We start from the raw sequence: 24,912 nt of genomic DNA, 5'->3' as shown, positions 1-24,912 counted from the left end.
GGGCTGGCCTCGCTCCCCCGCGCCCGGCCCCGCTAGCTCCCCGCCGGCTGGCCTTGCCCGCACTCACCTCCCGCGGCGGCTCTGGGTTGCGCTGCGGGCCCGCGGGCTAGCGGCGAGCGGGGGCGGGGGCGCCTCCGGACCCTCTGACCATCTTTGGAAGAGGCGCGGCGGAGGCTGCCTGCTAGTGCAGCTCCAGCCCACAAGCGGCTCCTATTTTGGTGCCCCGGCTGCTCCCCGCCTCCAACTGAACGGCCCCCCACGCGCCTGGGGCGCGGGGCAGCTCGCGGGAACTCCCGGCTGGAGGGGCCGCGCTGCGGGCAGGGGCGGGGTGGACGCGCGGGTGCGTGGCTGCGGCCCCTCCCCAGCGGGCTCCCAGGCAGCAGGTGGGACGGCTTCCCCGAGGAGACCGCCCGCGCTGCTAGCTTCTGCCCTTCTCCCGGGACCTGTCCCCCATCCCCACCCCACACACAGACACTGCCGAGCGTTTTCTCTCTAGACAAACGCTCTAAGTCCTGAATTAGGACCATATATGGGGGCTGGGGGGCCCCCTTTTCCCTCTTTCAGTAGCTCTCCGCAGCCCAGGCCCTAATGGTGGAGTGGAATTGGGGGTCGGGGTTGGAGAGAATGCAGCAAACTTAAAGGTCTGGGGTTCAGGTTGCCTTCAAAATGCTAGAAGCAGTTGCCGCTTTCCCACGAACTCCATCCCGCCCCCATCAGAGCGCTCTGGAGGAGTGCTGGGGAAGCCCCTGGGCCTGATGCGTACACTGTGGGTTAACTTGGAGCTTTGAGAAAAACTGAGAGCAGCCAGGGCCAAGGATTCAGGTTACAGTATTTAGAACAGAGTAGCTGGAAGGAGCAGCCTCCAGCCTTTCTTCCTGGTGGCAGTCAGTCCAGTCAAGACGTACATATGCTACACCAGAAAGTTCATGTTCTTCCTACAAAAGGCAATATCAAATATTTTCATTTACCATTCATTCATATGCAAGATTTTATTGAGTGCCTAGGCACTGGTAATAACGTGGTGAAAGATGGTCCATAGCTCGCGCGGAGTTTATAGTCTAGCCAGCTTAAGGGAGGAAGGAGACCAGGATGAAAGGAATACCAGAGGCCCAGTGTGTTTCTCAGAATATGGTCTGAGAGACAATATACAAACAGACAATGGCCAGACTGTATATGACAAAAGAACTCTGAACAACATAAGAAGTCCAGGAAGCCAAACCACAACTTCTGCAGCAATTGCACCAGAACAGTAAGGAGGTGGTCAATGACTGCCAACTTCCCTATTTTTACCCCTACTTTCAACTTGGGACCAGTCAGAGAAAGCCAAATATGCTCCCCATACCAATCACATAAAATACTCTCTGATTCTAGTAGCTGGACTCCAGCTTTCCCAGGCCAACAACCTCCAACGTATACCTGAGACCTTCCCCTTTTTTCCACTTTTATAAAGCTTTCCCGCTCCCCTATCTGCCTTTGAGCTTCTATCAAAGGCAAATGATGGTCCTGACTCTCTTGCTATAGCAAGATCTGAATAAATGGCCTCCGTTCTCATTTGGGTGATTTTATTTTAATTCCACATGTCAGACTACCTCAACTGAATTATGTGGGATACTAGAATCTGCATTCCAGTCAAGGGCATCAGGTGATTCTTTCACACAATTAGAAGAACATACTGTTGGGGACTTCCTTGGTGGTCCAGTGGGTAAGATGCCGTGCTCCCAATGCAGGGGGCTGGGATTCGATGCCTGGTTGGGAAACTAGATCCTGCATGCATGCCACAACGAAGATCCTGAAGTGCCACAACTAAGACCCGGTGCAGCCTAAATAAATACATATATATTTAAAAAAAAAAAAAAAAGAAGAAGAAGAACGTATGTTGGACCCAAAATGGAAAAAAAATGAAAGGTTTACTATCTCAACATCTGGTAAACAGTTTAGTAGAGAAGAAAAGTATATGAGATTTTGTTTCAGGGTTAAGATTCTTCTCTGCCATTTATCTAATCATGTAGCTTAACTAAACTTCTCTGATCCTGAGTTTTCTGACTTCTTGTAAAACAGAAAATATCAGTACTTTCTCAACTAACATAAGGATATTGGAAAGATAAAATTATGACAGTGAAAGCACTTAGGATGTGGTATATAAATGTTAACTATTATAATGAAAGGATATTTACACTTAATTCTCCATTACAACCTCAATTTGGAAATTAATATCTTATTAACATTTCTTCAAAAATCATGAACTTTGTAGTTAACTGTAATTACAGACACTTTGTCTTTCATGGACAGTGATGTTATTGTTGGTGTTGTCATTCAAGGACACAATTGCGATTGATTGAAGATGGGGCATTCTTTCCATGGTTGTCATTGAAGTGTGGCAATGGCTGTTTGTGGCTATGGTGCCAAGTTTGATGTATAGTAAATATAGGCTCTACCTAACTCAGAGGAGGGGCTTCTAGAATCATAACAGCATGTAATAAATGATTCTCGAATAACAGAATTCACTATATTGTCATTTGTTCTGTTATTTCAGATTGCTGCGGAGCCCAATTCATACTTTTGCTTCCATTGCCTGCTGTTCCCTGGTTGTGAATTATTACTTAAAAGTGTATATGGGCTATACGTCAATTATATCTCAAAAAAAAAGACCCCAAAAAGTGCATATCAATATGTATTAGACTGCTTCAACCTGCCAAGAGAAGAGCAGGTCCTGAAGGGTATGGGCAGGAGCAGTTCCTCTTTACCACATGCTTTATCAAAAAGACCACCGCAAATGCTAATAGATTCGATGCACTCAGAAACATGTAATTAGCATTCATAAGTTAAATAAATTAATGACACTGTTCAAGAAAACAAGTGTGCCATCTGTGAATCCAAGTCTTAGGAAAATAAAGAGCCACCGTGGAGATGAGACATAATGACTCTTGACAGATACTGAGCTTGGCATGGAGTTGGAGTCCTTTTGACATCATACTGAGCTTTTCAAAAGACTTGGTTTCTAAAACTAACTATTTTATTTGTTGTTTTTACCTTATTAATACATCTTTCCACTAAGTATTGCTATGTCATTAAATGTTCAGTACGCTAATTGTGGTAATCATTATCAATATATGTAAATGTGCCAGTATATACAGAAAATTTTATGTACTTCATTTAACGTACTGGATAGAACAAGTTGGTGTTAAGTAAAAAAAAAAAGGTGTAATTTATAAGGCCACCACATACAGCTGTGTTAAGTTGTGCACTGCATAATTCCAGCTCATTCCATTCAAGTAGAGTGCCATGTGAACACTGTCTCAGGAGTTGTACAGTATACAACCAGCACAGGTAGGTATATGTGACTGCCTTGGAGTTGCTATGTCTTGGCAAAGCCTTTTTGGTATGCTTCTGGGAAAATAAAGAAAACATTCTGATGACTGGGTAACAAGTGCTTTCACAAGTCAGAATGTTTCCAATTCCTTGTTTTCAACAAAAGTTAAAGAGCATTTTTGACAAATAACTTGGAAAGAATCCACAAAATGAGTGGCACTGCTATAATAAAATTCCTCTCATTCCCATCTAGTTGTCTTTGTGAACACATTTTCTCAGGGATTATATCTATAGAAATGAAAAACAGGAATATTACTGATCCTAAACTCTGTCTCGTGCCAGCAGAAAACAATAATCAGCCAAAGATATATGGTCTCAATGAAAGGAAAATAGCCCAATTCATCAGGCTGAAATAATTTTTGATAAATTTTTACTTTTGATTTAAACATATTTATGTTGTTTGGTCAATTATAGTAATAATTGTAATGTTAATCAGCTCAGAATTTTTTTACTACTTAAGAATAAAGGACATAAAACAGTTAAAATTCTAATTTGTGTACATTTTTGTTGCAGAGAAGCTTAAGAGGTGACTAATAAAAGATTTTCAAGTATAAAAATACATGGACAATCCTTTCTTTGAATGTTTCCAATATGCATGAATTTCAGTTGCCACCATTTTGTTAACTAACACCAATCCTTCAGACAGAGTTCAGATTTCAATTACTATGGTAAATTAACTGTGAATAATTGCATAAAATAGAAATTTCGCCCTCTAGCTCTTCAGTCCACAAATCACTACATAAATAACAGATGAGCATCAAGGTCAGTGACCCATCATGTCTCTTCTTTCAAAGTCCTTGGTGATTGGTCACTGTGCATCTGTTATTCAGTTCACATTCAGACAACAAAGCTTGTGGTTGTCTTACCTCCTGTCTTCCAGTGATAAATCTACATAGTATTTTACAAAAATAGATGACTGAGAGAGGGCATTGGCCAACAAAAATGAAAATGTAGCAAAGAATTAAAAGTGATAATGCCAAAAGTGGAATTTGAGTTGAACAGAATGAAGTTCTAGAAGAAGTAGATGAGCATGGGAATGTTGACAGTGCCACCAGTGAAGAGACTCTAGATCTGCAGCCAGCTGACTTTGGTGCAGGTGAACTTTGTGACTTAAAAAGGACAGTGGTTGTTGACAAAGCAGATAATGGTGTCCCAGAAGAAGTAATACTGGCAAAAAAATTTCATTTTAAAAGAACTCTTGGAGGACTTCCCTGGTGGCACAGCGGTTAAGAATCTGCCTGCCAATGCAGGGGACATGGGTTTGAGCCCTGGTCCGGGAAGATCCCACATGCCGTGGAGCAACTAAGCCCATGCGCCACAACTACTGAGCCTGCACTCCAGAGCCCGCGATCCACAACTACTGAAGCCCGCGCGCCTAAAGCCCGTGCTCCGCAATGAGAGGAGCCACCACAATGAAGCCCTCGCACTGCAACGAAGAGTAGCCTCCGTTCACTGCAACTAGAGAAAGCCCACACACAGCAGCGAAGACCCAACGCAGCCAAAAATAAATAAATAAATTTATTTTTTTTTAAATGCAAAGGATAAAATGTTGGAAGCTGATCCAAATTTAGAAGTATGACAATTCACTAAGTCATAGAAAGATGATCATTCTGTATTGTAAGTTACAGGACAAAAAGAAGACGGTGAAAACTGCTCACTCTTAATAAGTTTTTTACAGAAAAATAAAATACTTTCATTTCCAATGTTTCTAACTGCAGTGTACTAAGTAAATATTGGTCTTACTGTTTTTCATTTTCCTACATTTATAACTGGCAGTAAGACAGTTTTTAATGTCCTGACAAAAAATTTAAAGGTCACAGGACAATCACAATTGTTCCTACTGATTTTTTTTTTTTTTGCGGTACGCGGGCCTCTCACTGTCGTGGCCTCTCCTGCTGCAGAGCACAGGCTCTGGACAGGGAAGCCCTGATTTTGTGTTTTGATCATGGTATATCCCCAGTTCATTCTAATATTCCTAGAACAGCGTCTGCCACATAACAGGTACTCAACAAATATTTTTTTATACCAGTGAAACTACGAGTAGATTAAAAGTAAGACTTTCAGGAGCTTCCCTGGTGGTGCAGTGGTTAAGAATCCGCCTGCCAATGCAGGGGACACAGGTTCGATCCCTGGTCCGGGAAGACCCCACATGCCACGGAGCAACTAAGCCCGTGCACCACAACTACTGATCCTGTGCTCTAGAGCCTGTGAGCCACAACTACTGAGCCCACGCACCTAGAGCCCGTGCTCCACTGCAATGAGAAGCCTGCGCACTGCCACGAAGAGTAGCCCCCACTCACTGCAACCGGAGAAAACCTGCGTGCAGCAACGAAGATGCAACGCAGCCAAAAATAAATAAGTAAAATAAATGTTTTTTTTTTTAAAAGTAAGACTTTCAGAATTTTCTTTAAAAACTTGCTCAGGGCTCATAGTTCTCTAAGACATTATATAAATAACTTAATCTGCAGACACTGCCCTCCTGTACCACATGATCTAAACGTTTTGTGCTTTTTTTCATTTTCAAATTCAAAGCATCCGGTTTATCTATCCCTTCCTTTTCGTTCTCTCTGACAGCACGCTTATTGGGTCTTTATCACTTCTCACTTGGCTTACTGCAAGATTTCTCTGTGTCAGTCTCTCCCCGTTCCTCCCAAGCTGTACAGTACCTTTCATCCTCCCCAAACAGCATTTTCTTGACATCACTTCCCTTTACTTGCTCCTAAGAGGTACCTGGAAGAAATTCAAATTCCATTGATTAGCTTTCAAACCCGTCCATAAATTGGCCAAATCCTACTTACAAAGCTTGATTCCACTACTCCCCAGTTTAAACCCTTAACTTCATCAGGCCAGCCACATCGTCACTATCTCGAGAACACGCTGTGCTCACCCCCATCTTGGCTCCCATTATTCCCTTCATCTGGGAAGCTCTATCAAGTCCTTTCCATTTTTCCAAGTCCTTTCCATTCCTTAAGGTATAGATCACAATCTACCTCTTTCATAAAGCTTCTCTTATATGACAATTAATCAATTGACTGAGTACACAGTACAATACTATATGGTCATCTAGTCCTTCCTTGACTTAAGTACTTTTTGTTTATGCTGATTACTAATATGCTTTATGAATCTTACTTGGGAATTATGAATTACATATGTATATGTCCCACCTCTTTAAAAGCATTTGTAAATGCTTTGAAGGACATCATTGTTTGTAAGACATAGCCCTACACGTACACTTCCACAAGTTTTTGTTTTGTTTGTCTTCTTGCACATAGTAGACCCTCAAAATATTTGTTTAGTATTTTTATCCCCCCAAATTGTGCAATAGGATATTTTTTCTGGATTTAAACCTGAAAAGGGCTAAATTGTTAATAAATCCCTGAAAGAACATACTCTCATATTTAACTGAGGATAACAAAATATTGCATGGACCAAGCTGTGAGAACAGTTGAGATTCTGATATGTAACAAAATCCTGAATATGACTGTAAAGTGGTAGAAAAAAATGTGAAGGAGCAAGTTTTCCAGTTTGCACCGATTATAAATCCTATGCGGCAAATGGTAGTTTAATTGCAAATATTTTTTTACTAGTTGTTTAGACATACAACTGAAAATTTATTTTTGAATATAAAAGACTAATTTTTTACTAAGTAACATCTTCCATAAACAATGGGAGTTTCTAAGAATTTCTGTTAGGAAACATTTACATTAATATTTTGTTTCCATGTGAACTATCATCACACAGACATCAGTTTGTATGACATAAGTAAGATAGATTTAGTTTTTGGCCCAGAATATATTATTCCATAAGCCCTTATAAAGCACATCAAAAAAATCTCTCTACAACAGAACTATCACATTGTCCACCTGAAAAAAGAAACCCATCAGGGAGCACAAAATGATAGGGTATAAGGTAAAAGAGTTAAGGCAATTAATTATTATTTATACATTCCCTACAACTGGTCTCATCTAAAGATGTACTGTGAGGTTATTAGGTCAGTAAAGGACTCTCCCTCTAATCTTCTGGAAAAAAAAAAAGCATATCTCATAATAGGGGCAGAAAGTGGCTATAAATTCCAGTCCCATTATCACACTATTAACAGAACTACTGTGGGAATGTAAATTGATACAACCACTATGGAGAACAGTATGGAGTTTCCTTAAAAAACTAAAAACAGAACTACCATATGACCCAGCAATCCCACTACTGGGCATATACCCTGAGAAAACCATAATTCAAAAAGAGACATGTACCACAATGTTCATTGCAGCACTATTTACAATAGCCAGGACATGGAAGCAACCTAAGAGTCCATCAAAAGATGAATGGATAAAGAAGATGTGGCACATATATACAATGGAGTATTAGCCATAAAAGGAAACAAAACTGAGTTATTTGTAGTGAGGTGGATGGACCTAGAGTCTGTCATACAGAGTGAGGTCAGTCAGAAAGAGTAAAACAAATACCGTATGCTAACACATATATATGGGATCTAAAAAAAAAAAAAAGGTACTGATGAACCTAGTGGCAAGGCAGGAATAAAGACGTAGAAATAGAGAATGGACTTGAGGACACGGGCCGGGGGCGTGGTAAGCTGGGGCGAAGTGAGAGTAGCATCAACATATATACACTACCAAATGTAAAATAGATAGCTAGTGGGAAGCAGCAGCATAGCACAGGGAGATCAGCTCGGTGCTTTGCGATGACCTAGAGGGCTGGGATAGGGAGGGTGGGAGGGAGACGAAGAGGGAGGGGATATGGGGATATATGTATATGTATAGCTGGTTCACTTTGTTGTACGATAGAAACTAACACAGAATTGTGAAGCAATTATACTCCAATAAAGATCTATTAAAAAAGAAAAAAACAGAACTACTCTTCTCAGTCTGGTGCCTGCCTTCAGTTGCCCTATTGGTATATCAGCTGTCCCTTGGAAGCTGCTTATGAGACCATAAATGAAAATCTTCTCTAACTCTCCTTCAGGGCTAGTATTAACCGGGAGCTAAAAAATTCAAATGCTATAAAACTAAATGAATATGTAGACATATCAGATATAACATTTTTTTAAAAAGTAGAATAAAGATGTAATTATAACTTGTTCTGTAAAAGACTACAGTTGCACTACGAAAGCAGGTTTAAACTAATAGATTTGTGCCACAGTACATATGATACCTGGGTAGGGAAAGAAGTCTAATATGTATCTAACACAGGAAGGAAGTGATTGAGTTAGGCATCAACAATATTTATTAAACACTCAGGTGGTGATTGCTATGATGTGACAAGGCTGTGGACTTGGTGATAAGGAAATTATTACCTGGGGGGAAATATTTTGGATCTGTGGCTTTAAGAGTAGTGGTGTTCTGTACGTAAAATATCTCTTCACTTGATCCACAAATAAAACATATGGAATTTTAGGCATTAAGTAGTTCTCAAACAGGGATTATTGGCAAAGTCTAGAGATGTTTTTGGTTGTCACAACTTGCCAGGAGAACTGCTAATGGCATCTAGTGAGTAGAGGTCAGGAATGCTGCTATCCTACAAAGCACAGGAAACACATATTCCTCCCCCAGCCCCCAGCAAGAAATTATCCAGCCTAAAAGTCTATAGTGCCAAAGTCAAGAAAGCCTATACCAGGTCCCGCTCTAGCAGTTAATTTCTGTGTCCAGTAATTCCTCTTTGGTGATCAAGTACATAGGAGCTGGGTTAGGCTATTCTGTGGCAAGTAAGTCTGCACATCATCACATTTTGGCTGCTCATTTAGAGGGCCAGGTCGGACTCAGTTTTAGGGGTTGAATTGACTTTCAGATTATTTCTATGGCACCCAGACTTGACCTATAAGCCAGTCAAGATTGCTTTCTCGCTTTTATTGTCCTTAAAGGAAATGGTGCTAGATTCAGCAGGTTAGGCAATCAAGAGGCATCTAAATATTTGAAGTATTTCATCTTTGAGTGTATTAGAAAAGCGAATCTCAAGTCCCACCCCAGACCGAATGAAAACAATTTGCATTTTAACATGATCCACAGAGAATCACTGTTCTAATATACATTGAGGAAAAAAGGAAGAGAGAAGAAAGACAATGTTTATATGAGCAAAATGAGATAGATAATCAGTGTCTTGATCCTTGAATATAGTACTGTGTCCAGTTCAGGGACAATCTTACAGAGGACCGTCAGTAGGTCACAGGAGAGTTATGAAAATAAAAACTGCTTTCTGAGGATCAGATAAGGAAATCATAGTTATTTAGCTCAAAGACAAGAAAACTAAGCAACATGAAGAGTTCAATCCTGTGATCTATTAATATGCTAAAAATTAAAAGGCTGACCCCCAAATGGTTTTGTGGTAAAATGAAAACCTCCTTCTAAAGGCCTTAAAAATAGGATGACTTAACTTTACTTAGAGGATAGATTTTAAAAGCTCTTTGTAGCGAAACCTAGAAAGCACTTAAATTCATAATGATTTTAGAATTACAGAATTTTAGAACTGGAAGGTAGTTAGGGATAAAACTCACTCAGTCTAGTCATTTTACAGAAAATAAAATGAATTCCAGAGAAGAAAAATAATTCACCAAAGTCACAGAGCAACTTAGCAGTTAGAGCTGGGACTAGAATTCAGGTCTCTTGACTCAACATCACCTAGTTTTGAAGAATTCTTTTATTACTTTGTTCTGTGACCTCACCAAGCTTGTTTTCTTATATAAAAAATTGGAGAAATATTCCTATATTGAAAGATTTTAAGATAAAATGAGTTTATACTTAAATTATGTATGTAGTAATGCTTATCCCTTCCTAATATACTAACCATGTCACACTTCAGTACTGTCCACTTATTTTACTATAGGAGTTCCTTAAAGGACAGGGATCTTTCCTCTCTCCCTCCCTCCGTTCCTTCCTTACTTCCTCTTTACAATTCTATCAATTTTTTACCTCTTCATTCCATTTAAATTGCAAAAAATGTGAATTTAGATTTAAGATTTTAATCTTAAACAATATTTATTAATACAGGTAAATACTTATAGTTTTAAGTGGCAACAGCAATATAACAATTATAAGAATAATCCATCTACGTCAAAGAGCACATATATATACATAAACACCTATATGCATATATACACAGACACACACACACATACATATACACAAACACCCTTGGAGAAAATTCTGAAAGGATTTGGTGTATGGTGACATTATGAGCAATCAGTTTGCAAATGTTACCCAAGCAGTGAAGAAGCACTGGGGCCTTTGGACTGTAAGCAGTTCTTGGTAAAGCTTTTATCTGGAAGTTGCTGGAGAAGGTCTGGGCACAGATCTGGCTTCATGTGTGACCTGTGCAACCAGAAGGCCCCACTCTTGGTTTAATGCTTTGCTGTCTTGAAATTCTTAATAATCTTTGAACAAGAGGTGCCTCATTTTCACTGTGTTCTGGGTCTCTCAAATTATGCGGTCAGTCCTGTCTGAGCAGCTCAGCTCTGGCCCATTCACTGGTAGATGGTTGCAGGGTGTGCTCTATCTCTCAGGAGGTCTTGATTTCTTTAAATTTGCTTTTCTTTTTAAAAAAGTACAGTCATATTATAAAAAATTAGAAAATGGATTAGCAGAAAAACTTAAGTCATCCTCGAAACTCTCAAAGGCAGAGACATTTTCATAAGCATCTCTTCATACATCACTATGTTCAGTGTCTAGTCAGAAGAATAAAAAGCGATTCATTACTTTAGAGTATGAATTGCCAAACATAATTACAAAATAGGTATGTGTATGAAAATTAGGTAATTCCTTGAGATTAGCTTTTGTGTTTGTTTTTTATTGCTATGTAACAAATTACTACAAATTTAGCAGTTTAAAACAACACAAAAACATTGTCACAAATATCTGTAGGTCAGAAATCTGGGCATGGTGTGAGTGGGTTCTCTGCTCAGGGTCTCACCAGGCTGAAATCAAGGTGCCAGCCTGGGCTGTGTTTCTCATCTGGGGCTCACAGTCCTCTTCCAAACTCAAAGAGGTAGAGTTTTGGTGGTAGAATTCGTTTCCTTGCAGTTAATTGTAGGATTGTGGTCCCATTTTCTTTGGTGGCTGTCAGCCAGGGGCTGCTCTCAGCTCCAGAGGCTGTCAGCATTCCTTACTATACGCCTTCTTCCATCTTTAAACCAACCATGGCACGTTGAATCTTTCTTGGGCTTTGAATCACTGACTTCCTTTTCCGCTACCAGCCAGGAAAACTCTCTGCTTTTAAAGGGCTCGTGTGTTTAGGTCAGGTCCACCAGACAATCTATTTTAAAGTCAATTGTGCCATAAAACATAACCTAAACATGGTAGTAAAATACATCTGATTCACAGTACTGGGTATTATGCTCGGCATGTACACAAGGGTGTGGGAAATCTCAAGGGACCGTTTTAGAATTCTGCCTACCACGGCTATCCTAGAATCTCGTGTGAAGAACACGAGGTTCCTCTACCTCTCTATTCAATAGTCTTCTTCAATTCCCATTTTTAACTCTAGCATCTCTATTTTATAAGTTCACAGATTAGCACAGTAAAACTGGTCACAAAGAATTTGCTTAGCTATGAGGGGAACACAAAGATCCTTTTGTTTTCAAAGGAAAAATTTTAGAGAACAAGAGTCTTACATTTTATTGTAAAAAGCCTAGTTAGTGTGTATCAATATATTTGTTTCATTAACTAACATAATCTAATGAGACAATAAGGCACATATTAATTTAGATATGCTCACATTTTAAAATAAAGATTAAGACCAGATTATCTAGAAATAATAAAACATAAGATTTAGAAAAGATTAACACAATTTAATGCCAACATGTTTGTATCTTCCATATATGAAGTCCTCAGGAAAACAGATAAGCAGAACACAAGACCCTATAGATAAATGAGCAAAGGACATGTTCAGACATTTAAAAAGAGGAAACGGAACAGACTAAAATTTGGACTTCAGTGAACTAACATTGAGTGCATCGTATGTGTGTGAGGTGCTGGCATATATGACAAGTACAGGGCTGCTATTCAGACACAGGAACTGTTATGTCTGTGGCCAGAATCCATTCTTGTTTGGTGCTTCTGTTCTGATTGGTTGGTGCCTGTATTGCAGTGGTTGCATGTCGCAACTAAAGATCCCACATGCCGCAGCGAAGATCCCAAGTTCCACAACTAAGACCTGGCACAGCCAAATAAATAAATAAATAAAATTGAAAAAAAAAGAAACTTGGGGTGTTGAGAGGCTAGTAATTTACCCAATCCAGGGCTAGAATTCAAATTCAGGTCTTTTAATCTAGAGCAGAGCTTTTAATCACCATGTTACATTAGGAATGAAAAATGAGACACTACAATTTCTTTTCCTGGAGGAACTGGGACTGGACTAACCATTCCACTGTAAACAATAAGAAAACTGGACAAAATATAAGAAATAGCAGTTTTCAGGCACTGGACAACAGGCAGTGCAGGAATGTGATCCCTGAGAGAAGGGAAACAGATGAAGTGAGCCTTATAATTGCCTGCATTTCTGCCTGGAGACATTTTCCAGCCTGAGGTACAGGGAGGGAGAATCCCAAGCCGACCATGGTAGTCTCACCGAGTTGAGGAGATGGAGATAAGTTTGGGGAGGCACAATTGGCTTTTTGTAGGACAGAGTACAAGAGAGGACAGAGCTAAATGGAGAGAGAGTTTCAGAAATCTGTAAGAGGGGTTGTCCCCATGAGTCTATGGCTGGATACTAAGACACATGAGTAGGGTGAAATACTGTAAGTCTGGGCAAAGAATGATCCCAAGAACTGTAAATCAAATAATTCCCAGAGTTCACATAGAGCTTGAGGATAACTGAGTTCCAATCAGAGCCAGAGAAGCACATGGTTTTATACACTGGGGAACAAAGAAGGAAAGGGGACAAACAATGCTTATGTTAAAAAGGCAAAAGAAAAAAAAAAAAGACAGATAGATAGAGGAACGGACAGGTATGTGATAAAACAAGCAGAGTAAAATGTTCTTTGGGTTTTTAAAAACTATTTATTTATTTATCTATTTGGCTGCCTTGGGTCTTAGTTGCGGCATGCGGGCTCCAGAGTGCGCGGGCTTGGTAGTTGCAGAACGTCAGCTGTAGAGCATGCAGGCTTAGTTGCGCCACAGCATGTGGGACCTTAGTTGCCTGACCAGGGATCAAACCCGCGTCCCCTGCATTGGAAGGCAGATTCTTAACCACTGGACCACCAGGGAAGTCCCCAGAGTAAAATGCTAATGGTAAAATCTAGACAGTAGATATCCATGTGTTGACTGCAAATTAAAGGATTAATACGCGAGTATTATGAAAAACTTTATGCCCATAAATTTCACAACTTACATGAAATGGGCAAAGTCTTTGAGAGACACCATGGTGGTTTAAAAGTACCTCCACTGAAAGGTAGAGCCTAATTCCCCTCCTTTTGATTGTGGGCCTTTGTATTGTCGTGGTTTTTTTTTAAAGATTTTTTTTTTTTTGATGGGGACTATTTTTAAAGTCTTTATTGAATTTGTTATAATACTGCTTCTGTTTTATGTTTTGGTATTTTGGCTGCGAGCCATGTGGTATCTTAGCTACCCAACTGGGGATCAAACCCACACTCCCTGCATTGGAAGGCAAAGTCTTAACCACTGGACTGCCAGGGAAGTCCCTGTATTCCGTTTTAGAATACAAATAGAATATAGTGGAATGGATGGTGTTTGATTTCTGAGACTAGGTCACTAAGGCATCATGGTTTCCTCTTTGCCCTCTCTCTTGGATTGGTCACTTGGCAGGAAACCATGTCTTCAGGACATTCAAGCAACTCTCTAGAGATGACCATGTGGTTGGAAATTGAGGCCTCCTGCCAGTAATCAGCAGTAAATTGAGATTCCTGATAACAATCAGTGAGGAACTGAGGTCTCCTGCCAAAAGCCATGTGAGTCAGCCACCTTGCAAGCAGAGACTTCAGCTCTAGTCAAGCTTTCGTATGACTAGAGCCCTAGCTGACATCTTGCCCTATTAGAGATCCTGAGCCAGAACAATCCAGTTAAGGGCTCTTCAATTCCTGAGCCACAGAAACTGTGAGATAATGAATGCTTAGTTTTAAGCTGTTAAATTCTCAGGTAACTTACTATGCAGCAAGAGATAACAAATACAGTCACAAACTACCAAGTCTTACTCAAGAAAACTATACAACCTTTACCTATAATCTACAAAAGAAATCAAACTAGTAGTTAAAACCTTCCAGCAAAGAAAACTCCAGGCTTAGATGGCGTCCTTGAATTCTATCAAACATTTAAGAAAAAAATAATATCAGCTGTTAGTTTAATTGTTGCTCCTTCAATGTCATCTTTTTTTTTTTCCCTCTAGCTATCTGATGCTTTTTCCATCATTGGTTATTGGCAGTTTTACAAGAATGTGATTTCATGTGGTTTTCATTTTATTTTCCTGTTTGGAGTTCATGAGGGCTCTTGAATCTGTGGTTTGATGTATTTCGGCAACTTTGTAACGTTCTCATTATCTCTTAAAATATTGCTTGTTTCATTTTCTTTCTCCTCTCTTTCTGGGACACCAATTTCCTATGTTAGATCTTGCTATATCTTCTATGTCTTAATTTCTCTTCTGTATTTTCATTGTTTTGTCTCTTTCTGCATTATTCTGGATATTTTCTTCGAACTTGTGTTTAGTCACTAACTCTCTTCAGCTATGTCTGTTTTATTGTCAAATCCATCCATTAAGATTCTAATTTCAGTCACGTTATTTTTCAGTTCTAGTATTTCCATATTGTTTATGTAATTTTCAGTTCTTTGCCAAAATTCTCGTAAGTTTAGTTTGTGTCTGTAAACTCCAATACTTGGAGGTCACGCAGATCTATTTAAATAAAAACTTCTGCTGGTGTTCATTTATATCTCTTGGTGTAGCTACTTTTTACTATGTGCTTTACAATGTACTTACAAAACTGTTTAGATTTTGAGGCCTATTGCATTAATTTTCTATTACTGCTAACAGTTTTACCACAAACTTAGCATCTTCAAACAACAGACATTTATTATCTCATGGGTTCCGTGGGTTAAGAGTGCAAGCACAGCTCAAAGGGCCTCTGTTTCAGGGTCTTACAAGGCTAAATCAAGGTGTCACCCTGAGCTGTGATCTCAGCTGAGGTTCCACTATGAAAGGATCCACTTCCAAACTTACATGGTTGCAGTATTCAGTTCCCTGCAGACTGTTGGACCAAGGACCTACTTCTTGCTTTTGGCTAGAGACCACCCTCAGTTGCTTGCCATGTGGCCCTCTCTGAAGGCCAGTTCACAACATGGCAGCTTGCTTCTTTAAAATTAGCAAGGGAGCGAGTTCCCTAACAAGATGGGCGTAAGGACCTGATGTAATATAATCATATACACATAAATGATACATCCCATCATCTTTGTGGTATTGCATTAATTAGAAGCAAGTCCTAGATCACCTTCTCCACACATACACTTCCCCCCCCACACACACACAGAGAATACGAGCTTATAGGGATCATGGGGGGTTACGTTAGAGTCTGCCCACCATACTAAGGATATTAACTTCCTCTAAGAGAGTTCAGATTTGCTTTAGTCAAGCACCTGGGAGTTCTAAAAATCTTAGATAACTTCAGTCCAATTTCAGGGATTGAGAGTATTCAAAGGTGAGCTGCCTGTTCAAGCTCCTTCCCTCACATCAACTTTCTGGCCAGCAAGGAGGACAGTGAGAGAGAAGGTTGCACCCTCATTTAAATTTCACTGGCCAATACTTAGTCACAATGCTCCCTCCTAACTGCAAGGAAGGATGAAAAATATAGCTTTTACTTCAGATGGTCATATGCCTGGGAAAAATGGAAAGAAGTAGAGTACAAAATTGAGGTAAGTGCAACTAGTGGACTCTACCAAAGATGGTTAATAGGTAGATTATATTTTTAAATTTATTCCCCAAGAGATTAGTCTTATATTTTACTTTCTTTGCTATTTATTTCCAAAGTATGTCTAGCAGTTACAGATCTTCAAAATAAGCCTAATTCTTAGTTCACATAAGAATACACTACTTCCAAATCAGTTAATTTTAGAGATAGGGATGCAGTATCTATTGCCCAAGTGTTCATTAATTTCACACTTTCCTTTTGAAATGAAATACAAATTAATGTTCTTGAAGTATTTTAAATTTATATCATTATTACAGACTGTAACTCCAGAATGCTGATTTAATCAGTATGTTATTTCTGTTTGGCAATGAAATATTGAGTGATACAATATAGTTTGTAGGAATACTCAACATTTAAGAAACTGTTTCATATAGGGATATTAGAAAAATATCAGCTGACCTAGAAAGTTGTACAGTACTGTGTTAATTTCTAGGCTCACATGTTTTAGGCATAAATATCCCTTACGTAATAATGTTAGGATTTTCTTTTCCATATAGAAAGCTCCAGAAATAAAAATGTTCAATGTAATTTTATGGGAAAAAAATTGGTACTCTATTTTTTTCCAGGTTGAAAAAGTAAACTTTGTTTTGCTTTAAATTAATAGGTTAGATTATGTTGAAACACTTACTCTTTTTTTAAATTTTATTTATGAAACTTACTCTTATACATTGTGATTTCTCTCCAAGTTGAGGCCAGTAACAAATTATAAATTATGCAAGCAAAAAAAAAATAATACTTTCATTTTTAGTAGTTGTAGATCAAGTAATTTGGACCAGGTCTTCTACAGAGTACATCGGGAAAAGCTGATAGCTGAACACAATTTTTAAAATATCTGCTTAAAGACATGAGAGAGCTGACAATAACTGTCGGCTAAGGAAGCACAGAAACTTAGGTAGGTGAGCTTCTTTTCCGTGAAAGGGTTGGCCAATTCTGTAAGTGGTATCTGACATACTGAGTGGCTATCTTGACAGTCTTCGTGGGACCCAGGTGAAGAGGTATTGGAGTATGAGGCCTGCAGTGATAAACCCTTCCCCTTACTTTGAATAGGATCCCAAAAGGCTGTCCATCATGAGTAAGAGTGATTCAGAAGCAAACAGGCCTTCAAAAGCCTGTTTATGAATATGACCACCTGAAATAAAAGCTGTATTTTTCATCCTTCCTTGCAGTTAGGAAGGAGCATTGTGACAATGTATTGGCCAGTGAAATTTAAATGAGGGTGCAACCTTCTCTCTCACTGTCCTCCTTGCTGGTCAGAAAGTTGATGTGAGGGAAGGAGCTTGAACAGCAATCTTGGATCATAAGTTGGAAGTCAAGTGCTGAGGTTGGTAAAGCAACACAGAAACTTTGAGATACTTAACTCTGAAATTCTTTTAAGTGAGAGGGAAAACTTTTTTTCTTTTTTTAAAGCCACTGTTATTTGGGGTTTTAGTTTTATGCTGCTGTATTTAATCTTAACTGATACACATTTCAATTATTGGCATATTACTCCTTTATTAGAAATTGTAAATGAGAAATTATTTCAACACCTGAAGACCAAGATACAACAGAAGACTCCATAGGCTCAAGATTTTGAGACATCCTAGAAAGAGTTTTCTGTAAAGTATATCCTTTCCGTGGCATGGCAACATCATTCTTCTTTAAGAAGGTTACTGGACAGACATCGTTTCCGCCATCACCTATATAAACAATTCGTGTATAATTCACTCCTCGTTGTAACTGTTTACCTACAAATTCTACCAAAACTACATTTTTGCAAAGATTTGGGGGGCACCTAGTGCAAGAATGAGCATGATAATTTTCCACAGTGAGATGACCATCGCTGTCAAAAGCTGCTGGATTTGTAAAGACTTTATCAAACACGTCATGAACATTGCTAGCTTCTAAAACCCAATCTATGAAGACTGAATTTGAATCTGAAATAATGATGCAGTCAAATTTATCCTTGTTCTTTCTTATAAAGTTTAAAAGTTCCACCATCCCTGGAGTGAAAGGCATTGATATCATTGCTCTTTTCATTTCATCTTCTCTTACACCTTCATCTCCCAAATACTTAAAGACTCTGCCCATAAATTCTGTCCAAAATCCTTTTTCATAAGAATCTTGTAGTTCAATAGGAAGCTTTTTCTCTGGAGCACATTGTACAATCCAGGTATCGCTATTATCATCTATGATTGTATTGTCAAAGTCAAAAACCAACAAAATTTTCATGGTTCCAGAAACAGATTTGGGTTACCCTGGAAAAGAAGAAATATTATTCCCTAAACATACTCGGTTCTACATATCTAGCTATAGTATCTATTTAACAAAATTACTCTTAATCTGCTGAAACAAAGGGTGAATATAAACAAGCTAAAATGACTAAGCATTCTAAGACTACCATTTAAGCACTTTTTCCTAAGAAGCAAAGTTCATATTTGAGTATGCTAAATGAATGGAAAACAGAACATATAAAAAGGATACTCAGGGTATTATTGTGTTCCTGAGGGGGTGATTCTTTGAGCACTCAGAATTAAACTAGAGAGCAATCTAATGAGAGAAGTAATGAAACAATTATTCCCTTACACTTTAATTTAGAAAAGTTATAAAATAAGACAGAAAAAAAATGTAGGCTAGTCATTCTTATTGTCTTTAAATTATCAATCACAAACTTATTAGTTTAAAATGTTTACAATGAGCCTCATTTTAAATAATAGGTCATGTACAATACATATTCTCTGTGAACTAACCAAAACTCTGACCAAATTTAACATAATGTGAAATCTTGCAAAATTTAAATAATTTTTTAAAAAAGGTTTTTAGCTTGAAAATCATCGTTGTCAATGTTATAACCAAATGGTTGCTTGATGTTGTACTTGAAAGTCTAAACAAATTACTTGAACTGGAGGTCAGTTAAATTCTTCCACACTAGAAGTAACTTTTGTTAACAATTTTCACATTTATTTATATTTTCTCTAGATAGTTTAGCTCTGGAGTACCAAATAATCTGGATATATGTGAATAACCACACTGCTTTTGATATGACAATTACTCAAGTCTCTGTTTTCATTAATAGATAATGAAGATCATTAACTTAAATCTCAAGAGAAAAGGAATGAATCAACAGATGGTATAAATGAAAATTATCATGTAAAAAAGATAATTATACAGAATTCCCAGGAAAAGCTACAATTAGTGTCTGTAAACAACAACAAAAATTTTTTTTAAAGAGTCACTGGTATTTTTATAGATATCACTATATGCCAGATACTGGACTAAGAACCTTACAATCTCATCATCTGTCATAAACCCATTTAGTAGGAATTATTATTATCCTCATCTTAAAGATATATAACTGGAGCTTAAGTATTAATTAAGTTGGTTAAGTATTAGTTAAATGGCAGAGCTAGAATTTGGACTCAGGTCTGCCTGACTCCAAAGTTCACGCTTTAGTAATACACTCTAGGGCCTAAGAAATAGAATAACGACTATTAATCAGTTTAAAAATAAAATATTAAGTAGGTCATTTTGAAGAAAAGATGTTTAATAACATGAACACATTCATTAATCTCGAAGTACACACTAACCATCTGTGATCTACTTTACAACCATTCTGAAGTTTTAGCAAGAAATCCTAAAATGAAAAGTGAAGAACCCCACCAATAAGAAAAAGAAGAGATCAATTAAAAATAGAAAACATGGGGGACTTCCCTGGTGGTCCAGTGGTTAAGAATCCACCTTCCAATGCGGGGGATGCAGGTTCGATCCCTGGTCGCGGAGCTAAGATCCCACATGCTGCAGGGCAACTAAGCCCATGCACTGCAACTGCTGAGCACGGGGGCCGCAACTAGTGAATGCATGTGCTGCAAACTATAGAGCCCAAGCGCTCTGGAGCCTGTGCACCACAACTAAAGAGCCTGTGCGCCACAACGAGGAGCCCACGTGCTGCAATGAAGATCCTGAGTGCTGCACATAAGACCCGATTGACACAGCCAAAAAAAAAAAAAATTAAAAAGGAAACATGACATTTATCTACACGTATTCTCTGGTTTATAATGATAGATATCCAGCAGGTGAAACTGAGAATGAGCTCACGACTCATATAAGAGTATTTTTTGCCTCTCAATTTAGAATATCTGGAGAATAACAAACCTAGAGGATGTATCTCCTGTTGTATGAATTTAGATGGTATAATGGTATAAAGTATTCTGATACCCTGGATCCATGAATTGCTAAATGTCTAATCCAGGTGTCCCTGATTGGCTTCCAGAGATTTAAGTGCAGAAATCACTTTCCCATAGAAACAATGTAATAAATAGCAATAAAGCGCAGTTGACAATCACGTTGGTAATGCACCTAAGCACATTTTAAATTAAAATGCTTTTTAGGCATTCTGAATTTATACATAATTAAAAAAATTTTTTTCAAATGTAACTCATTGTTGGTTGAAAAGTGTTTCAAACCTAGACTTAATCAGCCACAAGTTACTAAAATTCTTTCACTATTAACCTCCAAATAAGCTGTATCATAAGCCTGAAGTTAACAAAGTTCCAACTGTTAACTTAGTTCCACTGTTGACTATTAATTTCTATCTACAAGTGTACTTTTCTTAATTTCAGATCTTTTTCCATTAGTTTTTTCCCACCACTCAACATAAACCTATATTTAAAATACTTACCCAATTTAGTATTTCCAAGACAATTAATCTTACTTCAGCATGGAGCTTAGGTTAAACAGTCATGACAATCTTCAGTTTTAAACACCAGCCAGTTTCTAACCAACATTACTCCTACTCTATATGCAGGGGAAAAAGTCTTCTGATTCCAAGCAAAGGAATGGAGACTTCTTAACTCCTAAAATTAATAAAAGTATTTAAGATATTTAAAAATTTACATTTTCTAATATGTTTTCTCTTACATCAGAAAAGCACCTATGGCAATGGGAAGAATAAAATTTTGTTTAAACAAAAACCTTAAATACAAAACAGGGAATGTTATGTGAATATAAACTCTTATTCAGTGGATAAAATCACAGGTGTTAGGCTGATTATGTTAAGATTTTCAGATTCCAGTTTTTCTTTTTACTTATTAAATAATAGACAAATACCACATTCTGTTGTCAATAAACTTTCAAAGATTTAGTGCTGTACTTGAAATAAAAATGTCTCCAAAAATTAAGGATGTGTAGAAAGATTTAGTGAAAGTGAATCTATTTTGAAATCAGTTTGTTAAAATGCCAGAAGCAGTTATTAACTGTTCTCTCCAGAAGCATGAAAAGTATATATTTTGTATGTCTGCAATGTTTCCAGGGTCTAACAATAGCCTATGTGCTTTTTTACAATAATGAAAACTAGAAACTACATAGACATCCAAGAATAGGGGATTGCTTAAATAAGATATGTACATGATAGCCATATAACAGACCATTTATTTAGTGAGTAAAAGGTTAAGATGTTCAAATTAAACAAACAAGTCACAAAACAGTGTTTACAGTATAATCTCATTTTTGCTTTTAAAAAAGAAATGTCTGTACACAGTGGTAGCATCAATTGCAGTGCATTCTTTTCCTACGCTGATTTTGTAATAAAATATTTTCCCCGGAATAATTTAAGCTCTGTTTCAGATCAAAGTGCATATGCTACCTTCTCAATTTCACAACAAAGAAAAAAAAATGAGTGGTGGCCATAGAGGGTAAATAACTAGTTCTAGATACACTTGGCTGTAAAGATCCATGGATTAGAGTTAGAACCAGGTGTTGTAAGTCAAATGATACCTGAACACTACGCCAAACTGGCAAATTACTGACACCAAATATTATAAGATTCAATAATTTTTGTAACCAATTTAGTTAAAATTCCACAGAATTTTTGTTAGGAGGTAATCTCCATGGGTCTCTAGTGGCTCTGCATATCTTACAAGGTACTCACTGCCCTTTGCTCTGGATATTGTCTTAAAAATGTATGTAAGGGCTTTCCTGGGGGCGCAGTGTTTAAGAACCCGCCTGCCAATGCAGGGGACACAGGTTCCAGCCCTGGTCCTAAGAAGATCCCACATGCTGTGGAGCAGCTAAGCCCATGAGCCACAACTGCTGAGCCTGTGCTCTAGGGCCTGTGAGCCACAACTACTGAGCCCACGTGCCACAACTACTGAAGCCCGCACACCTAGAGCCCGTGCTCCACAACAAGAGAAGCCACCACAATGAGAAGCCCACGCCCCACAAAGAAGAGTAGCCTGGCTCACTGCAACTAGAGAAAGCTCGCGCGCAGCAACGAAGACCCAATGCAGCCAAAAATAAATAAGTAAAAAAATAAATTTATTTTTAAAAATTCATGTATAGTGAACAGTCTTGAAAGGCATGCTTAATGTCCATTATAATAAAGATCTGGATGCCCTAAGCTCAGGGTTCCTGTCCTGTAATGCAACACACTCCATGTGCAGGTGACTTCTGGCACTCTGCATCATCCTGTGGCAACTGGGGCAAAATTACTGATATTCTGGCTACTGCTACTGCTGTAATTCATCACTGTTCTAGGGGTCTGCATCTTCTACAGAACGGTGGCAGCCTAAGTTGTCAGCATGCAAGTAGGATAAAATCTCTGACTCTTCCCAGTTCTTGACTTCTTTTTTGGCGGTATGCGGGCCTCTCACTGTTGTGGCCTCTCCCGTTGCGGACGCGCAGGCCCAGAGGCCATGGCTCACGGGCCCAGCCGCTCCGCGGCATGTGGGATCTTCCCGGGCCGGGGCACGAATCCGTGTCCCCTGCATCGGCAGGCGGACTCTCAACCACTGCGCCACCAGGGAAGCCCAACATTTTTAAAACTATGATTCCAAAAAACCACCAATGTTGTATGTGCAAAAACTATATTTCCGCCAACAAATATTTTATTAATCCTTTCATACTTACCAGCATTATTACGATGGATCGATCATCTGATAGAAAACCTGAAGAAAAACAGTACAACTATGTGTTAGAACTTCAGTGATTAAAAATTTTACCTCCTTTCATATTGAGCAACTCCAGTTTGATGCCTAATGTGTATGTGTCATAGCCAACTACCTTGTAATGTAATCATTTGTACCTCGACGTGTTAGAAAAGGATCTTTTGAAACGTAGCCCATATTCACTCTTAACAGGGTTTTGTGTCCTTAGAGGTCTGATTGGTCCTCCAAATACATTCAATTTACTATACTGTATTTACCGAGCAATTAAAGATATCTTAAAGGCTCTAACATGAATGGTATAATCCAAGTTTTAACACTGCGATTAAAAAAAAAAAAAAAAAGAAAACTAAGCCCCGTCTAGCCCAGATCATGCGTTAGAAACCAAAATATTTAAAAACAGATTTTCTGTCAATTAATCCCTGAGTTTCTATAGTTGAGGGAGGAGGGCTTTGCCGTTCACCTTCCCCCGCGAGGTCTGTGGGTCACACACGCCAAGCCCAGGCCTCGCTCTCCCGCACACCTGCCGGGTACATCCAGAAGCCAGGGGCAGGGACCTAGTCGGGTGCCGTTTCCCGAGAGGCGCACGTTGGATGCCGATGGGAGCACCAGGCCGGGCCCAGCCGGGTCCAGCCGGGTCCCAGGGCTCGTCACTGACCCAGGCCAGAGACCCGCAGCCGTTCTGGCCTCGGCGCCGCTTCCGAGGGCTCTGTCCTCCCGCCCACTCCGGACGCCTGCGCCTGCGGGGGAGGGCCGCCCCACTCTCACGCCTGGCCTTGACTTCCCGCGCAGGCGCATCCTCCCTTCTCCGGCACCACAGCCCACAGCTGCGCGTTCTTCGTTCCTCGGCTACGACTGTTGTCACTTCCGGCGGCGTTGCTAAGCAACTGCGCGGTTTAGCGGAAACTTCGGCGTCGGAATCGCCTTTCCAAGTCTGAGAGCACCCTGGGTACCTCAGAGATGCTGGTGCGGCTCGGAAGGCGCTGTGGACGGGCCAAGGAAAGCACAGGTGAGCTAAACTGGTCCATCCCACCACAGGGATTGTTTCTGGTCTCCAGGCATGGAGTGAGAGGCGAGCGTGCCTTTCCTTCTGAAACGGGCTCCACCAAGTCAAAAACAGCACCGTGGGCACCGTCGGGCTCTGTGTAAATTATAGACAGCTTTGCCCTTGGATGAATGGGTAGGTGGGGAAAGTACAGAAATAAGGGTAGAGAAAAAGAAGTCAGAGACTCCCAGTTGACCAGCTGGCCCGATACTCAAGCTGTGCCGTTGCCGGTCCAAGAGTCTGCTGTTTGCTGAATTTTCTCGCACTTAAGCTTTGTTTTTCATTGAGTGAATCGGAATGTATTTTGGAAATATCAGTGACCTCATTAGAGTCTTGGCTCTGCTGTGAACCTACTGAGTACTCTTAGGAAAGTGTCTGAAGGAAAATCTCAATTTCTTCAACTGTAAAATGAAAGTAAGGTCTCATCCTAAGGCGTATACTTTGATAGAGTGTGAAAATAATGCTACTTAAGGTATTGTAATTCACATGACCTTTTATAAAAATTTGATTTTGTAATAGAAGTAGCCTAGTGAGACATTTAAAGATCTCTTTATTAATTCCAGTGATTTTAGTTTCTTAAGATTGTAAATTCCCAATTAATGTTCTCATGGTGACAGAACCTTGGGAACTTGGACTATCTTCATGTCATCTCCTGAGTTTCTGTAGCA

The 24,912-nt window shown here is 39.2% G+C and overlaps 3 protein-coding genes across 5 annotated transcripts in view; 1 reads left to right on the top strand and 2 right to left on the bottom strand.

The window, feature by feature from the left end:
- KLHL23 (kelch like family member 23) overlaps positions 1-23,798 on the bottom strand; it is a 40,129-nt gene extending 16,331 nt beyond the window's left edge. Inside the window, exons 1-4 of one of the 3 annotated variants that reach the window (XR_003004472.1) lie at positions 23,663-23,798; positions 23,165-23,202; positions 20,940-21,114; positions 17,880-17,961 (exon numbers count right to left, since the gene is read on the bottom strand). Coding sequence is in view for 2 of the 3 variants with exons in the window: in XM_024754585.1 (XP_024610353.1) it covers positions 68-527 (460 nt within the window). In the remaining variant the exon portion in view is untranslated. Of the gene's footprint in view, positions 1-67; positions 528-6,035; positions 6,100-17,879; positions 17,962-20,939; positions 21,115-23,164; positions 23,203-23,662 lie in introns of those variants that run through there. The other 2 variants (XM_024754586.1, XM_024754585.1) reach the window with 2 other exon arrangements.
- Positions 17,760-23,931, bottom strand: PHOSPHO2 (phosphatase, orphan 2). The gene is made up of 4 exons (XM_024754587.1): positions 23,723-23,931; positions 23,165-23,202; positions 20,940-21,114; positions 17,760-18,519 (listed from the first exon to the last, which is right to left on the bottom strand). The coding sequence occupies exon 4, from the start codon at positions 18,491-18,493 to the stop codon at positions 17,768-17,770; it is 726 nt and encodes a 241-aa protein (XP_024610355.1). The 5' UTR covers positions 18,494-18,519; positions 20,940-21,114; positions 23,165-23,202; positions 23,723-23,931; the 3' UTR covers positions 17,760-17,767.
- Positions 23,932-24,123: 192 nt separating this feature from the next.
- Positions 24,124-24,912, top strand: part of CFAP210 (cilia and flagella associated protein 210) — a 35,694-nt gene continuing 34,905 nt past the window's right edge. The window contains exon 1 of the mRNA XM_024754579.1: positions 24,124-24,208. Within this exon, the coding sequence (XP_024610347.1) occupies positions 24,160-24,208 (49 nt within the window). The 5' untranslated portion in view covers positions 24,124-24,159. The remainder of the gene's footprint in view (positions 24,209-24,912) is intronic.

Source organism: Neophocaena asiaeorientalis, unplaced genomic scaffold, assembly GCF_003031525.2.
Source record: "Neophocaena asiaeorientalis asiaeorientalis breed wild unplaced genomic scaffold, Neophocaena_asiaeorientalis_V1.1 scaffold1238, whole genome shotgun sequence".
NCBI lineage: Eukaryota > Metazoa > Chordata > Mammalia > Artiodactyla > Phocoenidae > Neophocaena > Neophocaena asiaeorientalis.
This window is presented reverse-complemented; position numbering and strand designations above follow the sequence as displayed.

Coding starts and splice junctions, on each gene's coding strand:
- PHOSPHO2 (XM_024754587.1), bottom strand. CDS start 18,493: ATGAAAATTTTGTTGGTTTTTGACTTTGACAATACAATCATAGATGAT.